The sequence below is a fragment of the Phytophthora cinnamomi genome (assembly GCF_018691715.1).
Source record: "Phytophthora cinnamomi strain GKB4 chromosome Unknown Contig4, whole genome shotgun sequence".
Lineage (NCBI taxonomy): Eukaryota > Oomycota > Peronosporomycetes > Peronosporales > Peronosporaceae > Phytophthora > Phytophthora cinnamomi.
Genome location: NW_027150937.1, coordinates 311,260 through 336,123, shown reverse-complemented (window position 1 = coordinate 336,123; position 24,864 = coordinate 311,260). Strand labels below are relative to the sequence as shown.

Sequence of the window (24,864 nt, the reverse complement as noted above, 5' to 3'; positions counted from 1 at the left end):
ATATATTGTTCCAGCCCTGACTACACGGACCTCGTTTGAGCTCGTCGCCCTCCTGGCAACCGTTCACAGCGCAGCCCATACTTCGTTTGTCGGGTTATGACACGGTTTCAGAAATGGTAATCTTCCCCGAGCGACGAATCGAGAACCAGTCAATCTAGAATTGCAGGATGGAAGTCATGGTTGCTCGGCCAGGGATACCTCGACCAGTATTACTCTTGGTACCGTGTTGAGTCCAGCAAACTCGTAGTACTATTAGTGAATACGGTAGTAGTACTGTCGGGTACTATTTTAGCTAAAACTACTAATCCCTGACTGTATTAACGCGCGGCGCAGCCTCCCTGGCCGACCGTGGCAATAGCGCTATTGCGCCGACCACACGAGACCAGCAAGCTCCTGACCAAACAGACAGAGGCCCGCGACACCGCATGCATGGTCTTCGAGTGGGGTGTCGGGGCCAGCACAAGCTGTCACGGTTGTTTCAACCGCGTATCGGCGTTGAAACCGCAGGCTTTTTACCTCTCGGTGATTGGCTCAGAATCTTAGCCAATCACCGAGAGGTGAAAGCGTATCTTCGTCAGACGGGGCGCTCAAGCAGCACTTTCTAGGCGGACCTTGGCCGACGTGCTAGACGCGCGTCCGGGGGCTTCGGGATCCTCACAATCGCTTTCGCTCCGCGGGTATCAAGTGGATCGGCTCTCGAGTGCCAAGCGAGCGTAGAGCGCAGAGAGAGAGAGAGAGAGAAGAGAGAAGAGACCAGCAAGCATGGGCGGCACCGAGTCCAACGAGGTCGCCAAGGACGACGCGCGCCTGCAGCACCCCATGGTGATCCGCAGCCCGCCGGCCCAGCAGCAACCCAAGCAGGACAAGAAGCCCGAGGCCGCCAAGCAGCAGGCCGTGGCGGCCCAGGGCGGCTCCAAGACCGTGGTCTCCACGGCCGCGGACGGCACCACGACGGCGGTCACGACCAGCGCCGACGGCTGCACCGTCACCACGGTGGTCACCAAGCCCGACGGCTCGACTGAGACCACCACCGAGGTCGTGACCACGACGGAGACGGAGGTGGACGCGACGCAGCAGCAGGGCGCGAGCCCCACGGCTGCGGCGGCGGCCCGCGCCGTGGCGGACTTCGAGAGCGTGAGCGAGGAGAAGAGGGCGGCGCAGAGCCTCGCGGAGCTTGCGTGGCACGCCTGGAGCGCGACCGCCACGGCGGCCGCCATGGGCGTGAAGGAGGCGACGGCCGAGAGGCTGCGCGAGCTGAACGCCAGCTCGGGCGTGTTCTTCACCAGCACCGTCGTGGCCCCCCAGGCGGGCGCGTCGGGCGACATGAGCAGCCTGGAGGCGGGAGGAGAGAGGAAGAAGGAGGACTTCAAGAGGTGGCTGCCGGACTTCCTGACGTATGTGACGAGCCACGGCCGCCGCTTCGAGACGGTGACCGCGGTGGAGCTGTTCATTTTTGCGCGTGCGTTTTGCCGTTTCCGTGTGCTGAAGTACGAGGTGGACCAAGAAAAAGAAAAACAAAAAAGTCAGGCGGAGCGTGCGCTGGCCCTCGCGGGGCGCCGCTCCAAGGAGCGCAAAGTGGCGTGGGAGCTCGCCCGCGCGTTCACGCTGTACTACCCTGCGTTCCCGATCCGCCGTCGCGGCCTGCGCTTCAGCAAAACCAACGCGGTGCTCATGGACCAGGCCCACGTGGAGAGCGAGTCGTCATTTGAGTTCATCTCGCTGTATCGTCGTTTGTCCAAGTTGCTGCAGAAGGTCATCGTCATTTCGCTGTTGCGTGACCCGTCCGAAGACTGCACCTGTGCAAAGAATGTCATTGTGCTGCACGATGGCGAGGTTGTGCGTAGTGGCTCGTGGAATGAGATCATCAAGTACGTGCAGGATCTAGGTGTTCAATGCCCATCTCAGAAGGATGTGGCTATGTGTTTGAGTGAGAAGAAGGCGACGGCAGCGCTATTTGACCAAAACAACTCGACGACGAAGACTACCACAGTCGTTAGGCTTGCCGACGAGGTTGTGGTTCTTTCGGGGTCGCCTATCGTCGAAACTGAGGCTGAAAGTGATAGCTGTCTCACGAATGTTGGCAGCTTCAACAAAGACCAAGCTGTGTCACCTGATACTTCGGATAAACTTTCACTGGGAGCGTTCATGTTCGAGATCCGATCGGACGGCAGCAGTTCTGACAGCGATCAAAGCGATGATGAAGGCGGTTTTGACGCTGGAGAGTGGCTCATGTCCTGGTTCCAACAGCGTACCCACAGCCCACCGCTTACAACCAAAGCTGCAGCACGGAAGCTGATTACCAACTGGACGGCAACAAAACACCAACAAGCTCAGAACCCAATTGCCAGCACTACGACAGAGGTGTTCTACTCGGAGGAAGCCGACGGCAGCATCGTGACCAAGACCGTGCGCACGACTACGCGCACGGAGACATCCCCCGCCGGTGAGCTCGTGACGACGATCGAGGTGGAGACGACGACGGAGACGGAGACCAAGGGCGGTGCCAAGAGCACGACGGTGGAAACGGAGACCACGACGGAGACCGCCGTGGAAACGGCCGCGACGACGTCGACCACTGCGTCGACTGCTGGCATGACGGCAGTCAGCTCGACCGAGGAGGTTGGCGCTGCGCCGGGCGAGACGGTGAAGACGGAGGTGTTCCGCTCGGAGGAAGCCGACGGCAGCATCGTGACCAAGACCGTGCGCACGACTACGCGCACGGAGACGTCCCCCGCCGGTGAGCTCGTGACGACGATCGAGGTGGAGACGACGACGGAGACGGAGACCAAGGGCGGTGCCAAGAGCACGACGGTGGAAACGGAGACCACGACGGAGACCGCCGTGGAAACGGCCGCGACGACGTCGACCACTGCGTCGACTGCTGGCATGACGGCAGTCAGCTCGACCGAGGAGGTTGGCGCTGCGCCGGGCGAGACGGTGAAGACGGAGGTGTTCCGCTCGGAGGAAGCCGACGGCAGCATCGTGACCAAGACCGTGCGCACGACTACGCGCACGGAGACGTCCCCCGCCGGTGAGCTCGTGACGACGATCGAGGTGGAGACGACGACGGAGACGGAGACCAAGGGCGGTGCCAAGAGCACGACGGTGGAAACGGAGACCACGACGGAGACCGCCGTGGAAACGGCCGCGACGACGTCGACCACTGCGTCGACTGCTGGCATGACGGCAGTCAGCTCGACCGAGGAGGTTGGCGCTGCGCCGGGCGAGACGGTGAAGACGGAGGTGTTCCGCTCGGAGGAAGCCGACGGCAGCATCGTGACCAAGACCGTGCGCACGACTACGCGCACGGAGACATCCCCCGCCGGTGAGCTCGTGACGACGATCGAGGTGGAGACGACGACGGAGACGGAGACCAAGGGCGGTGCCAAGAGCACGACGGTGGAAACGGAGACCACGACGGAGACCGCCGTGGAAACGGCCGCGACGACGTCGACCACTGCGTCGACTGCTGGCATGACGGCAGTCAGCTCGACCGAGGAGGTTGGCGCTGCGCCGGGCGAGACGGTGAAGACGGAGGTGTTCCGCTCGGAGGAAGCCGACGGCAGCATCGTGACCAAGACCGTGCGCACGACTACGCGCACGGAGACGTCCCCCGCCGGTGAGCTCGTGACGACGATCGAGGTGGAGACGACGACGGAGACGGAGACCAAGGGCGGTGCCAAGAGCACGACGGTGGAAACGGAGACCACGACGGAGACCGCCGTGGAAACGGCCGCGACGACGTCGACCACTGCGTCGACTGCTGGCATGACGGCAGTCAGCTCGACCGAGGAGGTTGGCGCTGCGCCGGGCGAGACGGTGAAGACGGAGGTGTTCCGCTCGGAGGAAGCCGACGGCAGCATCGTGACCAAGACCGTGCGCACGACTACGCGCACGGAGACGTCCCCCGCCGGTGAGCTCGTGACGACGATCGAGGTGGAGACGACGACGGAGACGGAGACCAAGGGCGGTGCCAAGAGCACGACGGTGGAAACGGAGACCACGACGGAGACCGCCGTGGAAACGGCCGCGACGACGTCGACCACTGCGTCGACTGCTGGCATGACGGCAGTCAGCTCGACCGAGGAGGTTGGCGCTGCGCCGGGCGAGACGGTGAAGACGGAGGTGTTCCGCTCGGAGGAAGCCGACGGCAGCATCGTGACCAAGACCGTGCGCACGACTACGCGCACGGAGACGTCCCCCGCCGGTGAGCTCGTGACGACGATCGAGGTGGAGACGACGACGGAGACGGAGACCAAGGGCGGTGCCAAGAGCACGACGGTGGAAACGGAGACCACGACGGAGACCGCCGTGGAAACGGCCGCGACGACGTCGACCACTGCGTCGACTGCTGGCATGACGGCAGTCAGCTCGACCGAGGAGGTTGGCGCTGCGCCGGGCGAGACGGTGAAGACGGAGGTGTTCCGCTCGGAGGAAGCCGACGGCAGCATCGTGACCAAGACCGTGCGCACGACTACGCGCACGGAGACATCCCCCGCCGGTGAGCTCGTGACGACGATCGAGGTGGAGACGACGACGGAGACGGAGACCAAGGGCGGTGCCAAGAGCACGACGGTGGAAACGGAGACCACGACGGAGACCGCCGTGGAAACGGCCGCGACGACGTCGACCACTGCGTCGACTGCTGGCATGACGGCAGTCAGCTCGACCGAGGAGGTTGGCGCTGCGCCGGGCGAGACGGTGAAGACGGAGGTGTTCCGCTCGGAGGAAGCCGACGGCAGCATCGTGACCAAGACCGTGCGCACGACTACGCGCACGGAGACGTCCCCCGCCGGTGAGCTCGTGACGACGATCGAGGTGGAGACGACGACGGAGACGGAGACCAAGGGCGGTGCCAAGAGCACGACGGTGGAAACGGAGACCACGACGGAGACCGCCGTGGAAACGGCCGCGACGACGTCGACCACTGCGTCGACTGCTGGCATGACGGCAGTCAGCTCGACCGAGGAGGTTGGCGCTGCGCCGGGCGAGACGGTGAAGACGGAGGTGTTCCGCTCGGAGGAAGCCGACGGCAGCATCGTGACCAAGACCGTGCGCACGACTACGCGCACGGAGACGTCCCCCGCCGGTGAGCTCGTGACGACGATCGAGGTGGAGACGACGACGGAGACGGAGACCAAGGGCGGTGCCAAGAGCACGACGGTGGAAACGGAGACCACGACGGAGACCGCCGTGGAAACGGCCGCGACGACGTCGACCACTGCGTCGACTGCTGGCATGACGGCAGTCAGCTCGACCGAGGAGGTTGGCGCTGCGCCGGGCGAGACGGTGAAGACGGAGGTGTTCCGCTCGGAGGAAGCCGACGGCAGCATCGTGACCAAGACCGTGCGCACGACTACGCGCACGGAGACGTCCCCCGCCGGTGAGCTCGTGACGACGATCGAGGTGGAGACGACGACGGAGACGGAGACCAAGGGCGGTGCCAAGAGCACGACGGTGGAAACGGAGACCACGACGGAGACCGCCGTGGAAACGGCCGCGACGACGTCGACCACTGCGTCGACTGCTGGCATGACGGCAGTCAGCTCGACCGAGGAGGTTGGCGCTGCGCCGGGCGAGACGGTGAAGACGGAGGTGTTCCGCTCGGAGGAAGCCGACGGCAGCATCGTGACCAAGACCGTGCGCACGACTACGCGCACGGAGACGTCCCCGCCGGTGAGCTCGTGACGACGATCGAGGTGGAGACGACGACGGAGACGGAGACCAAGGGCGGTGCCAAGAGCACGACGGTGGAAACGGAGACCACGACGGAGACCGCCGTGGAAACGGCCGCGACGACGTCGACCACTGCGTCGACTGCTGGCATGACGGCAGTCAGCTCGACCGAGGAGGTTGGCGCTGCGCCGGGCGAGACGGTGAAGACGGAGGTGTTCCGCTCGGAGGAAGCCGACGGCAGCATCGTGACCAAGACCGTGCGCACGACTACGCGCACGGAGACGTCCCCCGCCGGTGAGCTCGTGACGACGATCGAGGTGGAGACGACGACGGAGACGGAGACCAAGGGCGGTGCCAAGAGCACGACGGTGGAAACGGAGACCACGACGGAGACCGCCGTGGAAACGGCCGCGACGACGTCGACCACTGCGTCGACTGCTGGCATGACGGCAGTCAGCTCGACCGAGGAGGTTGGCGCTGCGCCGGGCGAGACGGTGAAGACGGAGGTGTTCCGCTCGGAGGAAGCCGACGGCAGCATCGTGACCAAGACCGTGCGCACGACTACGCGCACGGAGACGTCCCCCGCCGGTGAGCTCGTGACGACGATCGAGGTGGAGACGACGACGGAGACGGAGACCAAGGGCGGTGCCAAGAGCACGACGGTGGAAACGGAGACCACGACGGAGACCGCCGTGGAAACGGCCGCGACGACGTCGACCACTGCGTCGACTGCTGGCATGACGGCAGTCAGCTCGACCGAGGAGGTTGGCGCTGCGCCGGGCGAGACGGTGAAGACGGAGGTGTTCCGCTCGGAGGAAGCCGACGGCAGCATCGTGACCAAGACCGTGCGCACGACTACGCGCACGGAGACGTCCCCCGCCGGTGAGCTCGTGACGACGATCGAGGTGGAGACGACGACGGAGACGGAGACCAAGGGCGGTGCCAAGAGCACGACGGTGGAAACGGAGACCACGACGGAGACCGCCGTGGAAACGGCCGCGACGACGTCGACCACTGCGTCGACTGCTGGCATGACGGCAGTCAGCTCGACCGAGGAGGTTGGCGCTGCGCCGGGCGAGACGGTGAAGACGGAGGTGTTCCGCTCGGAGGAAGCCGACGGCAGCATCGTGACCAAGACCGTGCGCACGACTACGCGCACGGAGACGTCCCCCGCCGGTGAGCTCGTGACGACGATCGAGGTGGAGACGACGACGGAGACGGAGACCAAGGGCGGTGCCAAGAGCACGACGGTGGAAACGGAGACCACGACGGAGACCGCCGTGGAAACGGCCGCGACGACGTCGACCACTGCGTCGACTGCTGGCATGACGGCAGTCAGCTCGACCGAGGAGGTTGGCGCTGCGCCGGGCGAGACGGTGAAGACGGAGGTGTTCCGCTCGGAGGAAGCCGACGGCAGCATCGTGACCAAGACCGTGCGCACGACTACGCGCACGGAGACGTCCCCGCCGGTGAGCTCGTGACGACGATCGAGGTGGAGACGACGACGGAGACGGAGACCAAGGGCGGTGCCAAGAGCACGACGGTGGAAACGGAGACCACGACGGAGACCGCCGTGGAAACGGCCGCGACGACGTCGACCACTGCGTCGACTGCTGGCATGACGGCAGTCAGCTCGACCGAGGAGGTTGGCGCTGCGCCGGGCGAGACGGTGAAGACGGAGGTGTTCCGCTCGGAGGAAGCCGACGGCAGCATCGTGACCAAGACCGTGCGCACGACTACGCGCACGGAGACGTCCCCCGCCGGTGAGCTCGTGACGACGATCGAGGTGGAGACGACGACGGAGACGGAGACCAAGGGCGGTGCCAAGAGCACGACGGTGGAAACGGAGACCACGACGGAGACCGCCGTGGAAACGGCCGCGACGACGTCGACCACTGCGTCGACTGCTGGCATGACGGCAGTCAGCTCGACCGAGGAGGTTGGCGCTGCGCCGGGCGAGACGGTGAAGACGGAGGTGTTCCGCTCGGAGGAAGCCGACGGCAGCATCGTGACCAAGACCGTGCGCACGACTACGCGCACGGAGACGTCCCCCGCCGGTGAGCTCGTGACGACGATCGAGGTGGAGACGACGACGGAGACGGAGACCAAGGGCGGTGCCAAGAGCACGACGGTGGAAACGGAGACCACGACGGAGACCGCCGTGGAAACGGCCGCGACGACGTCGACCACTGCGTCGACTGCTGGCATGACGGCAGTCAGCTCGACCGAGGAGGTTGGCGCTGCGCCGGGCGAGACGGTGAAGACGGAGGTGTTCCGCTCGGAGGAAGCCGACGGCAGCATCGTGACCAAGACCGTGCGCACGACTACGCGCACGGAGACGTCCCCCGCCGGTGAGCTCGTGACGACGATCGAGGTGGAGACGACGACGGAGACGGAGACCAAGGGCGGTGCCAAGAGCACGACGGTGGAAACGGAGACCACGACGGAGACCGCCGTGGAAACGGCCGCGACGACGTCGACCACTGCGTCGACTGCTGGCATGACGGCAGTCAGCTCGACCGAGGAGGTTGGCGCTGCGCCGGGCGAGACGGTGAAGACGGAGGTGTTCCGCTCGGAGGAAGCCGACGGCAGCATCGTGACCAAGACCGTGCGCACGACTACGCGCACGGAGACGTCCCCCGCCGGTGAGCTCGTGACGACGATCGAGGTGGAGACGACGACGGAGACGGAGACCAAGGGCGGTGCCAAGAGCACGACGGTGGAAACGGAGACCACGACGGAGACCGCCGTGGAAACGGCCGCGACGACGTCGACCACTGCGTCGACTGCTGGCATGACGGCAGTCAGCTCGACCGAGGAGGTTGGCGCTGCGCCGGGCGAGACGGTGAAGACGGAGGTGTTCCGCTCGGAGGAAGCCGACGGCAGCATCGTGACCAAGACCGTGCGCACGACTACGCGCACGGAGACGTCCCCCGCCGGTGAGCTCGTGACGACGATCGAGGTGGAGACGACGACGGAGACGGAGACCAAGGGCGGTGCCAAGAGCACGACGGTGGAAACGGAGACCACGACGGAGACCGCCGTGGAAACGGCCGCGACGACGTCGACCACTGCGTCGACTGCTGGCATGACGGCAGTCAGCTCGACCGAGGAGGTTGGCGCTGCGCCGGGCGAGACGGTGAAGACGGAGGTGTTCCGCTCGGAGGAAGCCGACGGCAGCATCGTGACCAAGACCGTGCGCACGACTACGCGCACGGAGACGTCCCCCGCCGGTGAGCTCGTGACGACGATCGAGGTGGAGACGACGACGGAGACGGAGACCAAGGGCGGTGCCAAGAGCACGACGGTGGAAACGGAGACCACGACGGAGACCGCCGTGGAAACGGCCGCGACGACGTCGACCACTGCGTCGACTGCTGGCATGACGGCAGTCAGCTCGACCGAGGAGGTTGGCGCTGCGCCGGGCGAGACGGTGAAGACGGAGGTGTTCCGCTCGGAGGAAGCCGACGGCAGCATCGTGACCAAGACCGTGCGCACGACTACGCGCACGGAGACGTCCCCGCCGGTGAGCTCGTGACGACGATCGAGGTGGAGACGACGACGGAGACGGAGACCAAGGGCGGTGCCAAGAGCACGACGGTGGAAACGGAGACCACGACGGAGACCGCCGTGGAAACGGCCGCGACGACGTCGACCACTGCGTCGACTGCTGGCATGACGGCAGTCAGCTCGACCGAGGAGGTTGGCGCTGCGCCGGGCGAGACGGTGAAGACGGAGGTGTTCCGCTCGGAGGAAGCCGACGGCAGCATCGTGACCAAGACCGTGCGCACGACTACGCGCACGGAGACGTCCCCCGCCGGTGAGCTCGTGACGACGATCGAGGTGGAGACGACGACGGAGACGGAGACCAAGGGCGGTGCCAAGAGCACGACGGTGGAAACGGAGACCACGACGGAGACCGCCGTGGAAACGGCCGCGACGACGTCGACCACTGCGTCGACTGCTGGCATGACGGCAGTCAGCTCGACCGAGGAGGTTGGCGCTGCGCCGGGCGAGACGGTGAAGACGGAGGTGTTCCGCTCGGAGGAAGCCGACGGCAGCATCGTGACCAAGACCGTGCGCACGACTACGCGCACGGAGACGTCCCCCGCCGGTGAGCTCGTGACGACGATCGAGGTGGAGACGACGACGGAGACGGAGACCAAGGGCGGTGCCAAGAGCACGACGGTGGAAACGGAGACCACGACGGAGACCGCCGTGGAAACGGCCGCGACGACGTCGACCACTGCGTCGACTGCTGGCATGACGGCAGTCAGCTCGACCGAGGAGGTTGGCGCTGCGCCGGGCGAGACGGTGAAGACGGAGGTGTTCCGCTCGGAGGAAGCCGACGGCAGCATCGTGACCAAGACCGTGCGCACGACTACGCGCACGGAGACGTCCCCCGCCGGTGAGCTCGTGACGACGATCGAGGTGGAGACGACGACGGAGACGGAGACCAAGGGCGGTGCCAAGAGCACGACGGTGGAAACGGAGACCACGACGGAGACCGCCGTGGAAACGGCCGCGACGACGTCGACCACTGCGTCGACTGCTGGCATGACGGCAGTCAGCTCGACCGAGGAGGTTGGCGCTGCGCCGGGCGAGACGGTGAAGACGGAGGTGTTCCGCTCGGAGGAAGCCGACGGCAGCATCGTGACCAAGACCGTGCGCACGACTACGCGCACGGAGACGTCCCCGCCGGTGAGCTCGTGACGACGATCGAGGTGGAGACGACGACGGAGACGGAGACCAAGGGCGGTGCCAAGAGCACGACGGTGGAAACGGAGACCACGACGGAGACCGCCGTGGAAACGGCCGCGACGACGTCGACCACTGCGTCGACTGCTGGCATGACGGCAGTCAGCTCGACCGAGGAGGTTGGCGCTGCGCCGGGCGAGACGGTGAAGACGGAGGTGTTCCGCTCGGAGGAAGCCGACGGCAGCATCGTGACCAAGACCGTGCGCACGACTACGCGCACGGAGACGTCCCCGCCGGTGAGCTCGTGACGACGATCGAGGTGGAGACGACGACGGAGACGGAGACCAAGGGCGGTGCCAAGAGCACGACGGTGGAAACGGAGACCACGACGGAGACCGCCGTGGAAACGGCCGCGACGACGTCGACCACTGCGTCGACTGCTGGCATGACGGCAGTCAGCTCGACCGAGGAGGTTGGCGCTGCGCCGGGCGAGACGGTGAAGACGGAGGTGTTCCGCTCGGAGGAAGCCGACGGCAGCATCGTGACCAAGACCGTGCGCACGACTACGCGCACGGAGACGTCCCCCGCCGGTGAGCTCGTGACGACGATCGAGGTGGAGACGACGACGGAGACGGAGACCAAGGGCGGTGCCAAGAGCACGACGGTGGAAACGGAGACCACGACGGAGACCGCCGTGGAAACGGCCGCGACGACTTCGACTACTGCGTCGACTGCTGGCATGACGGCAGTCAGCTCGACCGAGGAGGTTGGCGCTGCGCCGGGCGAGACGGTGAAGACGGAGGTGTTCCGCTCGGAGGAAGCCGACGGCAGCATCGTGACCAAGACCGTGCGCACGACTACGCGCACGGAGACGTCCCCGCCGGTGAGCTCGTGACGACGATCGAGGTGGAGACGACGACGGAGAATTTCGACATGAAGTCAGCTCGACCGAGAAGACAAGACCCGCTCGGAGCTCGTGACAAGACCGTGCACGACTATCCAACGACCTGGAGACGACGACGGAGACGGAGGGGCGGTGCCTCCACGACGGAACACTGCTGGCAGTCAAAAGGAGACGGTGAAGACGGAGACCGCCGCGACGACGGCGTGAAGACAGTGACGGAGCCGAACCCGACGGAGGAGACGAAGTGAGGAGACGGAGGTGTTCAGGAAGCCGTCGTGACCAAGACCGTGCGCACGACTACCGAGGTGGAGACGACGACGGAGAGAAGTGACCACCAAGACACGACCGGAGACGGAAGTGACAAGACGACCGAGACGACCGAGGTCAAGCCCGAGGAGACGACGGAAGTGACGGAGGTGACGGAAGAGACGACTGAGACGACCGAGGTGGTGGTGGAGGAGACCGTGGAGGAGACCGAGGTGACGGAGGGCAAGAAGCCCAAGTCGAAGAAGCACCGCAAGCCGAAGCGCAAGCCGACTGCGGGCACGACCACCGAGGAGGAGACGACGGAGGTGACGGAAGTGACCACCGAGACGATCGAGACGACCGAGGTCAAGCCCGAGGAGACGACGGAAGTGACGGAGGTGACGGAAGTGACGACCGAGACGACCGAGACGAACGAGACCGAGGAACCGACCGAGACCGCCGAGACGACTGAGACGACCGAGGTGGTGGTGGAGGAGACCGTGGAGGAGAACGAGGTGACGGAGGGCAAGAAGCCCAAGTCGAAGAAGCACCGCAAGCCGAAGCGCAAGCCGACTGCGGCACGACCACCGAGGAGGAGACGACGGAGGTGACGGAAGTGACCACCGAGACGACGAGACGACCGAGGTCGAAGTGACGGAGGTGACGGAAGTGACGACCGAGACGACCGAGGAGGTGCCGTCCACGAGCGAGGTAACCACCGAGACCACCGAGACCACCGAGACGACTGAGACGACCGAGGTGGTGGTGGAGGAGACCGTGGAGGAGACCGAGGTGACGGAGGGCAAGAAGCCCAAGTCGAAGAAGCACCGCAAGCCGAAGCGCAAGCCGACTGCGGGCACGACCACCGAGGAGGAGACGACGGAGGTGACGGAAGTGACCACCGAGACGACCGAGACGATCGAGACGACCGAGGTCAAGCCCGAGGAGACGACGGAAGTGACGGAGGTGACGGAAGTGACGACCGAGACGACCGAGGAGGTGCCGTCCACGAGCGAGGTAACCACCGAGACCACCGAGACCACCGAGACGACTGAGACGACCGAGGTGGTGGTGGAGGAGACCGTGGAGGAGACCGAGGTGACGGAGGGCAAGAAGCCCAAGTCGAAGAAGCACCGCAAGCCGAAGCGCAAGCCGACTGCTGGCACGACCACCGAGGAGGAGACGACGGAGGTGACGGAAGTGACCACCGAGACGATCGAGACGACCGAGGTCAAGCCCGAGGAGACGACGGAAGTGACGGAGGTGACGGAAGTGACGACCGAGACGACCGAGGAGGTGCCGTCCACGAGCGAGATAACCACCGAGACCACCGAGACCACCGAGACGACTGAGACGACCGAGGTGGTGGTGGAGGAGACCGTGGAGGAGACCGAGGTGACGGAGGGCAAGAAGCCCAAGTCGAAGAAGCACCGCAAGCCGAAGCGCAAGCCGACTGCTGGCACGACCACCGAGGAGGAGACGACGGAGGTGACGGAAGTGACCACCGAGACGGTCGAAGTGACCGAGGAAGTGCCGTCCACCACTGCCACGGAGGAGACGACGGAGGTGACGGAAGTGACCACCGAGACGATCGAGACGACCGAGGTCAAGCCCGAGGAGACGACGGAAGTGACGGAGGTGACGGAAGAGACGACCGAGACGACCGAGGAGGTGCCGTCCACGAGCGAGGTAACCACCGAGACCACCGAGACCACCGAGACGACTGAGACGACCGAGGTGGTGGTGGAGGAGACCGTGGAGGAGACCGAGGTGACGGAGGGCAAGAAGCCCAAGTCGAAGAAGCACCGCAAGCCGAAGCGCAAGCCGACTGCGGCACGACCACCGAGGAGGAGACGACGGAGGTGACGGAAGTGACCACCGAGACGATCGAGACGACCGAGGTCAAGCCCGAGGAGACGACGGAAGTGACGGAGGTGACGGAAGTGACGACCGAGACGACCGAGGAGGTGCCGTCCACGAGCGAGGTAACCACCGAGACCACCGAGACCACCGAGACGACTGAGACGACCGAGGTGGTGGTGGAGGAGACCGTGGAGGAGACCGAGGTGACGGAGGGCAAGAAGCCCAAGTCGAAGAAGCACCGCAAGCCGAAGCGCAAGCCGACTGCGGGCACGACCACCGAGGAGGAGACGACGGAGGTGACGGAAGTGACCACCGAGACGACCGAGACGATCGAGACGACCGAGGTCAAGCCCGAGGAGACGACGGAAGTGACGGAGGTGACGGAAGTGACGACCGAGACGACCGAGGAGGTGCCGTCCACGAGCGAGGTAACCACCGAGACCACCGAGACCACCGAGACGACTGAGACGACCGAGGTGGTGGTGGAGGAGACCGTGGAGGAGACCGAGGTGACGGAGGGCAAGAAGCCCAAGTCGAAGAAGCACCGCAAGCCGAAGCGCAAGCCGACTGCGGGCACGACCACCGAGGAGGAGACGACGGAGGTGACGGAAGTGACCACCGAGACGACCGAGACGATCGAGACGACCGAGGTCAAGCCCGAGGAGACGACGGAAGTGACGGAGGTGACGGAAGTGACGACCGAGACGACCGAGGAGGTGCCGTCCACGAGCGAGGTAACCACCGAGACCACCGAGACCACCGAGACGACTGAGACGACCGAGGTGGTGGTGGAGGAGACCGTGGAGGAGACCGAGGTGACGGAGGGCAAGAAGCCCAAGTCGAAGAAGCACCGCAAGCCGAAGCGCAAGCCGACTGCGGGCACGACCACCGAGGAGGAGACGACGGAGGTGACGGAAGTGACCACCGAGACGACCGAGACGATCGAGACGACCGAGGTCAAGCCCGAGGAGACGACGGAAGTGACGGAGGTGACGGAAGTGACGACCGAGACGACCGAGGAGGTGCCGTCCACGAGCGAGGTAACCACCGAGACCACCGAGACGACTGAGACGACCGAGGTGGTGGTGGAGGAGACCGTGGAGGAGACCGAGGTGACGGAGGGCAAGAAGCCCAAGTCGAAGAAGCACCGCAAGCCGAAGCGCAAACCGACTGCGGGCACGACCACCGAGGAGGAGACGACGGAGGTGACGGAAGTGACCACCGAGACGATCGAGACGACCGAGGTCAAGCCCGAGGAGACGACGGAAGTGACGGAGGTGACGGAAGTGACGACCGAGACGACCGAGGAGGTGCCGTCCACGAGCGAGGTAACCACCGAGACCACCGAGACCACCGAGACGACTGAGACGACCGAGGTGGTGGTGGAGGAGACCGTGGAGGAGACCGAGGTGACGGAGGGCAAGAAGCCCAAGTCGAAGAAGCACCGCAAGCCGAAGCGCAAACCGACTGCGGGCACGACCACCGAGGAGGAGACGACGGAGGTGACGGAAGTGACCACCGAGACGATCGAGACGACCGAGGTCAAGCCCGAGGAGACGACGGAAGTGACGGAGGTGACGGAAGAGACGACCGAGACGACCGAGGAGGTGCCGTCCACGAGCGAGGTAACCACCGAGACCACCGAGACGACTGAGACGACCGAGGTGGTGGTGGAGGAGACCGTGGAGGAGACCGAGGTGACGGAGGGCAAGAAGCCCAAGTCGAAGAAGCACCGCAAGCCGAAGCGCAAGCCGACTGCGGGCACGACCACCGAGGAGGAGACGACGGAGGTGACGGAAGTGACCACCGAGACGACCGAGACGATCGAGACGACCGAGGTCAAGCCCGAGGAGACGACGGAAGTGACGGAGGTGACGGAAGTGACGACCGAGACGACCGAGGAGGTGCCGTCCACGAGCGAGGTAACCACCGAGACCACCGAGACCACCGAGACGACTGAGACGACCGAGGTGGTGGTGGAGGAGACCGTGGAGGAGACCGAGGTGACGGAGGGCAAGAAGCCCAAGTCGAAGAAGCACCGCAAGCCGAAGCGCAAGCCGACTGCGGGCACGACCACCGAGGAGGAGACGACGGAGGTGACGGAAGTGACCACCGAGACGACCGAGACGATCAGACGACCGAGGTCAAGCCCGAGGAGACGACGGAAGTGACGGAGGTGACGGAAGTGACGACCGAGACGACCGAGGAGGTGCCGTCCACGAGCGAGGTAACCACCGAGACCACCGAGACCACCGAGACGACTGAGACGACCGAGGTGGTGGTGGAGGAGACCGTGGAGGAGACCGAGGTGACGGAGGGCAAGAAGCCCAAGTCGAAGAAGCACCGCAAGCCGAAGCGCAAGCCGACTGCGGGCACGACCACCGAGGAGGAGACGACGGAGGTGACGGAAGTGACCACCGAGACGATCGAGACGACCGAGTCAAGCCGAGGAGACGACGGAAGTGACGGAGGTGACGGAAGAGACGACCGAGACGACCGAGGAGGTGCCGTCCACGAGCGAGGTAATCACCGAGACCACCGAGACCACCGAGACGACTGAGACGACCGAGGTGGTGGTGGAGGAGACCGAGGTGACGGAGGGCAAGAAGCCCAAGTCGAAGAAGCACCGCAAGCCGAAGCGCAAGCCGACTGCTGGCACGACCACCGAGGAGGAGACGACGGAGGTGACGGAAGTGACCACCGAGACGATCGACGACCGACGGAGGTCGGAAGTGACGAGGAGACGACGGAAGTGACGGAGGTGACGGAAGAGACGACCGAGACGACCGAGGAGGTGCCGTCCACGAGCGAGGTAACCACCGAGACCACCGAGACCACCGAGACGACTGAGACGACCGAGGTGGTGGTGGAGGAGACCGTGGAGGAGACCGAGGTGACGGAGGGCAAGAAGCCCAAGTCGAAGAAGCACCGCAAGCCGAAGCGCAAGCCGACTGCGGGCACGACCACCGAGGAGGAGACGACGGAGGTGACGGAAGTGACCACCGAGACGATCGAGACGACCGAGGTCAAGCCCGAGGAGACGACGGAAGTGACGGAGGTGACGGAAGAGACGACCGAGACGACCGAGGAGGTGCCGTCCACGAGCGAGGTAACCACCGAGACCACCGAGACCACCGAGACGACTGAGACGACCGAGGTGGTGGTGGAGGAGACCGTGGAGGAGACCGAGGTGACGGAGGGCAAGAAGCCCAAGTCGAAGAAGCACCGCAAGCCGAAGCGCAAGCCGACTGCGGGCACGACCACCGAGGAGGAGACGACGGAGGTGACGGAAGTGACCACCGAGACGACCGAGACGACCGAGGTCAAGCCCGAGGAGACGACGGAAGTGACGGAGGTGACGGAAGTGACGACCGAGACGACCGAGGAGGTGCCGTCCACGAGCGAGGTAACCACCGAGACCACCGAGACCACCGAGACGACTGAGACGACCGAGGTGGTGGTGGAGGAGACCGTGGAGGAGACCGAGGTGACGGAGGGCAAGAAGCCCAAGTCGAAGAAGCACCGCAAGCCGAAGCGCAAGCCGACTGCGGGCACGACCACCGAGGAGGAGACGACGGAGGTGACGGAAGTGACCACCGAGACGGTCGAAGTGACGGAGGTCAAGCCCGAAGAGACGACGGAGGTGACGGAAGTGACGACCGAGACGACCGAGGAGGTGCCGTCCACGAGCGAGGTAACCACCGAGACCACCGAGACGACCGAGACGACTGAGACCACCGAGGTGGTGGTGGAGGAGACCGTGGAGGAGACCGAGGTGACGGAGGGCAAGAAGCCCAAGTCGAAGAAGCACCGCAAGCCGAAGCGCAAGCCGACTGCGGGCACGACCACCGAGGAGGAGACGACGGAGGTGACGGAAGTGACCACCGAGACGGTCGAAGTGACCGAGGAAGTGCGACCGAGGTCAAGTGACCGAGGAGACGACGGAAGCCGAGGAGACGACGGAAGTGACGGAGGTGACGGAAGAGACGACCGAGACGACCGAGGAGGTGCCGTCCACGAGCGAGGTAACCACCGAGACCACCGAGACCACCGAGACGACTGAGACGACCGAGGTGGTGGTGGAGGAGACCGTGGAGGAGACCGAGGTGACGGAGGGCAAGAAGCCCAAGTCGAAGAAGCACCGCAAGCCGAAGCGCAAACCGACTGCGGGCACGACCACCGAGGAGGAGACGACGGAGGTGACGGAAGTGACCACCGAGACGAGCAGGGTCGAGAGACCACCGACCACCGAGGTGAGACCGAGGTGAGAGGGCGACGGAAGTGACGGAGGTGACGGAAGTGACGACCGAGACGACCGAGGAGGTGCCGTCCACGAGCGAGGTAACCACCGAGACCACCGAGACCACCGAGACGACTGAGACGACCGAGGTGGTGGTGGAGGAGACCGTGGAGGAGACCGAGGTGACGGAGGGCAAGAAGCCCAAGTCGAAGAAGCACCGCAAGCCGAAGCGCAAGCCGACTGCGGGCACGACCACCGAGGAGGAGACGACGGAGGTGACGGAAGTGACCACCGAGACGATCGAGACGACCGAGGTCAAGCCCGAGGAGACGACGGAAGGTGACGGAGGTGACGGAAGTGACGACCGAGACGACCGAGGAGGTGCCGTCCACGAGCGAGGTAACCACCGAGACCACCGAGACCACCGAGACGACTGAGACGACCGAGGTGGTGGTGGAGGAGACCGTGGAGGAGACCGAGGTGACGGAGGGCAAGAAGCCCAAGTCGAAGAAGCACCGCAAGCCGAAGCGCAAGCCGACTGCGGGCACGACCACCGAGGAGGAGACGACGGAGGTGACGGAAGTGACCACCGAGACGATCGAGACGACCGAGGTCAAGCCCGAGGAGACGACGGAAGTGACGGAGGTGACGGAAGTGACGACCGAGACGACCGAGGAGGTGCCGTCCACGAGCGAGGTAACCACCGAGACCACCGAGACCACCGAGACGACTGAGACGACCGAGGTGGTGGTGGAGGAGACCGTGGAGGAGACCGAGGTGACGGAGGGCAAGAAGCCCAAGTCGAAGAAGCACCGCAAGCCGAAGCGCAAGCCGACTGCGGGCACGACCACCGAGGAGGAGACGACGGAGGTGACGGAAGTGACCACCGAGACGATCGAGACGACCGAGGTCAAGCCCGAGGAGACGACGGAAGTGACGGAGGTGACGGAGGTGACGGAAGTGACGACCGAGACGACCGAGGAGGGAGGTGCCGTCCACGAGCGAGATAACCACCGAGACCACCGAGACCACCGAGACGACTGAGACGACCGAGGTGGTGGTGGAGGAGACCGTGGAGGAGACCGAGGTGACGGAGGGCAAGAAGCCCAAGTCGAAGAAGCACCGCAAGCCGAAGCGCAAGCCGACTGCGGGCACGACCACCGAGGAGGAGACGACGGAGGTGACGGAAGTGACCACCGAGACGATCGAGACGACCGAGGTCAAGCCCGAGGAGACGACGGAAGTGACGGAGGTGACGGAAGTGACGACCGAGACGACCGAGGAGGTGCCGTCCACGAGCGAGATAACCACCGAGACCACCGAGACCACCGAGACGACTGAGACGACCGAGGTGGTGGTGGAGGAGACCGTGGAGGAGACCGAGGTGACGGAGGGCAAAAGCCCAAGTCGAAGAAGCACCGCAAGCCGAAGCGCAAGCCGACTGCGGGCACGACCACCGAGGAGGAGACGACGGAGGTGACGGAAGTGACCACCGAGACGATCGAGACGACCGAGGTCAAGCCCGAGGAGACGACGGAAGTGACGGAGGTGACGGAAGTGACGACCGAGACGACCGAGGAGGTGCCGTCCACGAGCGAGGTAACCACCGAGACCACCGAGACCACCGAGACGACTGAGACGACCGAGGTGGTGGTGGAGGAGACCGTGGAGGAGACCGAGGTGACGGAGGGCAAGAAGCCCAAGTCGAAGAAGCACCGCAAGCCGAAGCGCAAGCCGACTGCGGGCATGATCACCGAGGAGGAAGGCAGAGTTGTGACCGTGATTAGCTCGTCGACGACGCATGAGCCGGACGAGGACGGTGGTGCTGGAGCGACGGTGAAGACCGAGGTGTTCCGCACGACGGGTGCCAACGGCAGTGTCATCACCAAGACGGTTCGCACGACGATCCGGAAGGTGACCACTTCCAGCGGCGTGGTGAAGCGTATGATCGAGGTGCAGACGACGACGGTGACGAAGACCGTCGCGGGCGAGACGAGCACGACTGTGGAGACGGAGACCCGCGAGGAGATCGACGACAGCAGTGCCACGACTACGACCACCACGAGCTCGATCTCTTCGGATGCGACCCTGATTAGCTCGTCGACGACGCAGGAGCCGGACGAGGACGGTGGTGCTGGAGCGACGGTGAAGACCGAGGTGTTCCGCACGACGGGTGCCAACGGCAGTGTCATCACCAAGACGGTTCGCACGACGATCCGGAAGGTGACCACTTCCAGCGGCGTGGTGAAGCGTATGATCGAGGTGCAGACGACGACGGTGACGAAGACCGTCGCGGGCGAGACGAGCACGACTGTGGAGACGGAGACCCGCGAGGAGATCGACGACAGCAGTGCCACGACTACGACCACCACGAGCTCGATCTCTTCGGATGCGACCCTGATTAGCTCGTCGACGACGCAGGAGCCGGACGAGGACGGTGGTGCTGGAGCGACGGTGAAGACCGAGGTGTTCCGCACGACGGGTGCCAACGGCAGTGTCATCACCAAGACGGTTCGCACGACGATCCGGAAGGTGACCACTTCCAGCGGCGTGGTGAAGCGTATGATCGAGGTGCAGACGACGACGGTGACGAAGACCGTCGCGGGCGAGACGAGCACGACTGTGGAGACGGAGACCCGCGAGGAGATCGACGACAGCAGTGCCACGACTACGACCACCACGAGCTCGATCTCTTCGGATGCGACCCTGATTAGCTCGTCGACGACGCAGGAGCCGGACGAGGACGGTGGTGCTGGAGCGACGGTGAAGACCGAGGTGTTCCGCACGACGGGTGCCAACGGCAGTGTCATCACCAAGACGGTTCGCACGACGATCCGGAAGGTGACCACTTCCAGCGGCGTGGTGAAGCGTATGATCGAGGTGCAGACGACGACGGTGACGAAGACCGTCGCGGGCGAGACGAGCACGACTGTGGAGACGGAGACCCGCGAGGAGATCGACGACAGCAGTGCCACGACTACGACCACCACGAGCTCGATCTCTTCGGATGCGACCCTGATTAGCTCGTCGACGACGCAGGAGCCGGACGAGGACGGTGGTGCTGGAGCGACGGTGAAGACCGAGGTGTTCCGCACGACGGGTGCCAACGGCAGTGTCATCACCAAGACGGTTCGCACGACGATCCGGAAGGTGACCACTTCCAGCGGCGTGGTGAAGCGTATGATCGAGGTGCAGACGACGACGGTGACGAAGACCGTCGCGGGCGAGACGAGCACGACTGTGGAGACGGAGACCCGCGAGGAGATCGACGACAGCAGTGCCACGACTACGACCACCACGAGCTCGATCTCTTCGGATGCGACCCTGATTAGCTCGTCGACGACGCAGGAGCCGGACGAGGACGGTGGTGCTGGAGCGACGGTGAAGACCGAGGTGTTCCGCACGACGGGTGCCAACGGCAGTGTCATCACCAAGACGGTTCGCACGACGATCCGGAAGGTGACCACTTCCAGCGGCGTGGTGAAGCGTATGATCGAGGTGCAGACGACGACGGTGACGAAGACCGTCGCGGGCGAGACGAGCACGACTGTGGAGACGGAGACCCGCGAGGAGATCGACGACAGCAGTGCCACGACTACGACCACCACGAGCTCGATCTCTTCGGATGCGACCCTGATTAGCTCGTCGACGACGCAGGAGCCGGACGAGGACGGTGGTGCTGGAGCGACGGTGAAGACCGAGGTGTTCCGCACGACGGGTGCCAACGGCAGTGTCATCACCAAGACGGTTCGCACGACGATCCGGAAGGTGACCACTTCCAGCGGCGTGGTGAAGCGTATGATCGAGGTGCAGACGACGACGGTGACGAAGACCGTCGCGGGCGAGACGAGCACGACTGTGGAGACGGAGACCCGCGAGGAGATCGACGACAGCAGTGCCACGACTACGACCACCACGAGCTCGATCTCTTCGGATGCGACCCTGATTAGCTCGTCGACGACGCAGGAGCCGGACGAGGACGGTGGTGCTGGAGCGACGGTGAAGACCGAGGTGTTCCGCACGACGGGTGCCAACGGCAGTGTCATCACCAAGACGGTTCGCACGACGATCCGGAAGGTGACCACTTCCAGCGGCGTGGTGAAGCGTATGATCGAGGTGCAGACGACGACGGTGACGAAGACCGTCGCGGGCGAGACGAGCACGACTGTGGAGACGGAGACCCGCGAGGAGATCGACGACAGCAGTGCCACGACTACGACCACCACGAGCTCGATCTCTTCGGATGCGACCCTGATTAGCTCGTCGACGACGCAGGAGCCGGACGAGGACGGTGGTGCTGGAGCGACGGTGAAGACCGAGGTGTTCCGCACGACGGGTGCCAACGGCAGTGTCATCACCAAGACGGTTCGCACGACGATCCGGAAGGTGACCACTTCCAGCGGCGTGGTGAAGCGTATGATCGAGGTGCAGACGACGACGGTGACGAAGACCGTCGCGGGCGAGACGAGCACGACTGTGGAGACGGAGACCCGCGAGGAGATCGACGACAGCAGTGCCACGACTACGACCACCACGAGCTCGATCTCTTCGGATGCGACCCTGATTAGCTCGTCGACGACGCAGGAGCCGGACGAGGACGGTGGTGCTGGAGCGACGGTGAAGACCGAGGTGTTCCGCACGACGGGTGCCAACGGCAGTGTCATCACCAAGACGGTTCGCACGACGATCCGGAAGGTGACCACTTCCAGCGGCGTGGTGAAGCGTATGATCGAGGTGCAGACGACGACGGTGACGAAGACCGTCGCGGGCGAGACGAGCACGACTGTGGAGACGGAGACCCGCGAGGAGATCGACGACAGCAGTGCCACGACTACGACCACCACGAGCTCGATCTCTTCGGATGCGACCCTGATTAGCTCGTCGACGACGCAGGAGCCGGACGAGGACGGTGGTGCTGGAGCGACGGTGAAGACCGAGGTGTTCCGCACGACGGGTGCCAACGGCAGTGTCATCACCAAGACGGTTCGCACGACGATCCGGAAGGTGACCACTTCCAGCGGCGTGGTGAAGCGTATGATCGAGGTGCAGACGACGACGGTGACGAAGACCGTCGCGGGCGAGACGAGCACGACTGTGGAGACGGAGACCCGCGAGGAGATCGACGACAGCAGTGCCACGACTACGACCACCACGAGCTCGATCTCTTCGGATGCGACCCTGATTAGCTCGTCGACGACGCAGGAGCCGGACGAGGACGGTGGTGCTGGAGCGACGGTGAAGACCGAGGTGTTCCGCACGACGGGTGCCAACGGCAGTGTCATCACCAAGACGGTTCGCACGACGATCCGGAAGGTGACCACTTCCAGCGGCGTGGTGAAGCGTATGATCGAGGTGCAGACGACGACGGTGACGAAGACCGTCGCGGGCGAGACGAGCACGACTGTGGAGACGGAGACCCGCGAGGAGATCGACGACAGCAGTGCCACGACTACGACCACCACGAGCTCGATCTCTTCGGATGCGACCCTGATTAGCTCGTCGACGACGCAGGAGCCGGACGAGGACGGTGGTGCTGGAGCGACGGTGAAGACCGAGGTGTTCCGCACGACGGGTGCCAACGGCAGTGTCATCACCAAGACGGTTCGCACGACGATCCGGAAGGTGACCACTTCCAGCGGCGTGGTGAAGCGTATGATCGAGGTGCAGACGACGACGGTGACGAAGACCGTCGCGGGCGAGACGAGCACGACTGTGGAGACGGAGACCCGCGAGGAGATCGACGACAGCAGTGCCACGACTACGACCACCACGAGCTCGATCTCTTCGGATGCGACCCTGATTAGCTCGTCGACGACGCAGGAGCCGGACGAGGACGGTGGTGCTGGAGCGACGGTGAAGACCGAGGTGTTCCGCACGACGGGTGCCAACGGCAGTGTCATCACCAAGACGGTTCGCACGACGATCCGGAAGGTGACCACTTCCAGCGGCGTGGTGAAGCGTATGATCGAGGTGCAGACGACGACGGTGACGAAGACCGTCGCGGGCGAGACGAGCACGACTGTGGAGACGGAGACCCGCGAGGAGATCGACGACAGCAGTGCCACGACTACGACCACCACGAGCTCGATCTCTTCGGATGCGACCCTGATTAGCTCGTCGACGACGCAGGAGCCGGACGAGGACGGTGGTGCTGGAGCGACGGTGAAGACCGAGGTGTTCCGCACGACGGGTGCCAACGGCAGTGTCATCACCAAGACGGTTCGCACGACGATCCGGAAGGTGACCACTTCCAGCGGCGTGGTGAAGCGTATGATCGAGGTGCAGACGACGACGGTGACGAAGACCGTCGCGGGCGAGACGAGCACGACTGTGGAGACGGAGACCCGCGAGGAAAATGATACTTCTGATCTCGGTGTGATTAGCATTGCGTCGGTTGTTGGCACCGATGGTATGAAGCGGCGTGTGACTGAGTCTAGTTGGGAAGAGAAGTCTGCTGTCGTTGCAGCGCAAAGAACTGGCAAGGGATCTGCATGGTGGAACATGAAGCACCGGCGCCTTGTGAAGACCTGGCTCCCTCAGTTCGTGTCGTACGTCCAGCGCCGTGGAAGAAGCCTGTCCAAGGCTATGCCAAAGAAGGAACTGCTCAACTTCGCTCGCGACTTCTGTGACCAAAACTTTGCCAGCTTCGAAGACGGGTTCTTCAACTCTGGCACGTATGAAGAAAAACGGGCTACCTGGACGATCGCGCGTTCCCTTTCCTTCCACTACCCTGGTGTTGCCGTGCAGCAGTTGGGTCTTGGTGTAGGAAAGTTCCAGCGAACACTGCTGATTGACGAGGTGTGCCACCCGCGCAATGGTCCTGATGGGTCTACCTTGATGGAGGTGGAGTTCGTTCTTTCGGTGCTTCAGGTTGTGCCGAAGAAGTGCGCGTACTATGAGGATGTTTTGATTCTGGAGAACGGTGAGGTGCTATTCCACGGCACCGGTGAATCGCTCATCTCGTACTTCCAGGAACTCGGCTTCGTGTGCGCTCCGGGTGTGAACATGGCCGAATATTTGCTGAACCTGTCGGAGGAGCAGCAGGTGCACCACCAGGTCACCATGATCCAAGGTTTCAACAACCAGCGCCAATTGCGCCGCAGTCGCATGTTCTCCGGAATGATGAAGTTCGCTGATGATATGGTGCTCATGACGGGCGCCCCCGGCGCTGGAGGTCCGTCTCGAACGAGCACTCCATCTGCTAGCCCAGTCCGCAGCGGCTCTACGGCCAGGATGA

At 64.6% G+C, this 24,864-nt stretch overlaps 1 protein-coding gene across 1 annotated transcript; it reads left to right on the top strand.

The window, feature by feature from the left end:
* Positions 1 to 762: 762 nt before the first annotated feature.
* On the top strand, positions 763 to 24,864 carry IUM83_05292 (ATP-BINDING CASSETTE TRANSPORTER; the record flags this gene model as incomplete). The annotated part of the gene is made up of 6 exons (XM_067929422.1): positions 763 to 2,406; positions 12,296 to 13,213; positions 13,570 to 15,483; positions 16,260 to 17,255; positions 24,168 to 24,801; positions 24,860 to 24,864. The coding sequence occupies 6 exons, from the start codon at positions 763 to 765 to the stop codon at positions 24,862 to 24,864; spliced, it is 6,111 nt and encodes a 2,036-aa protein (XP_067799654.1).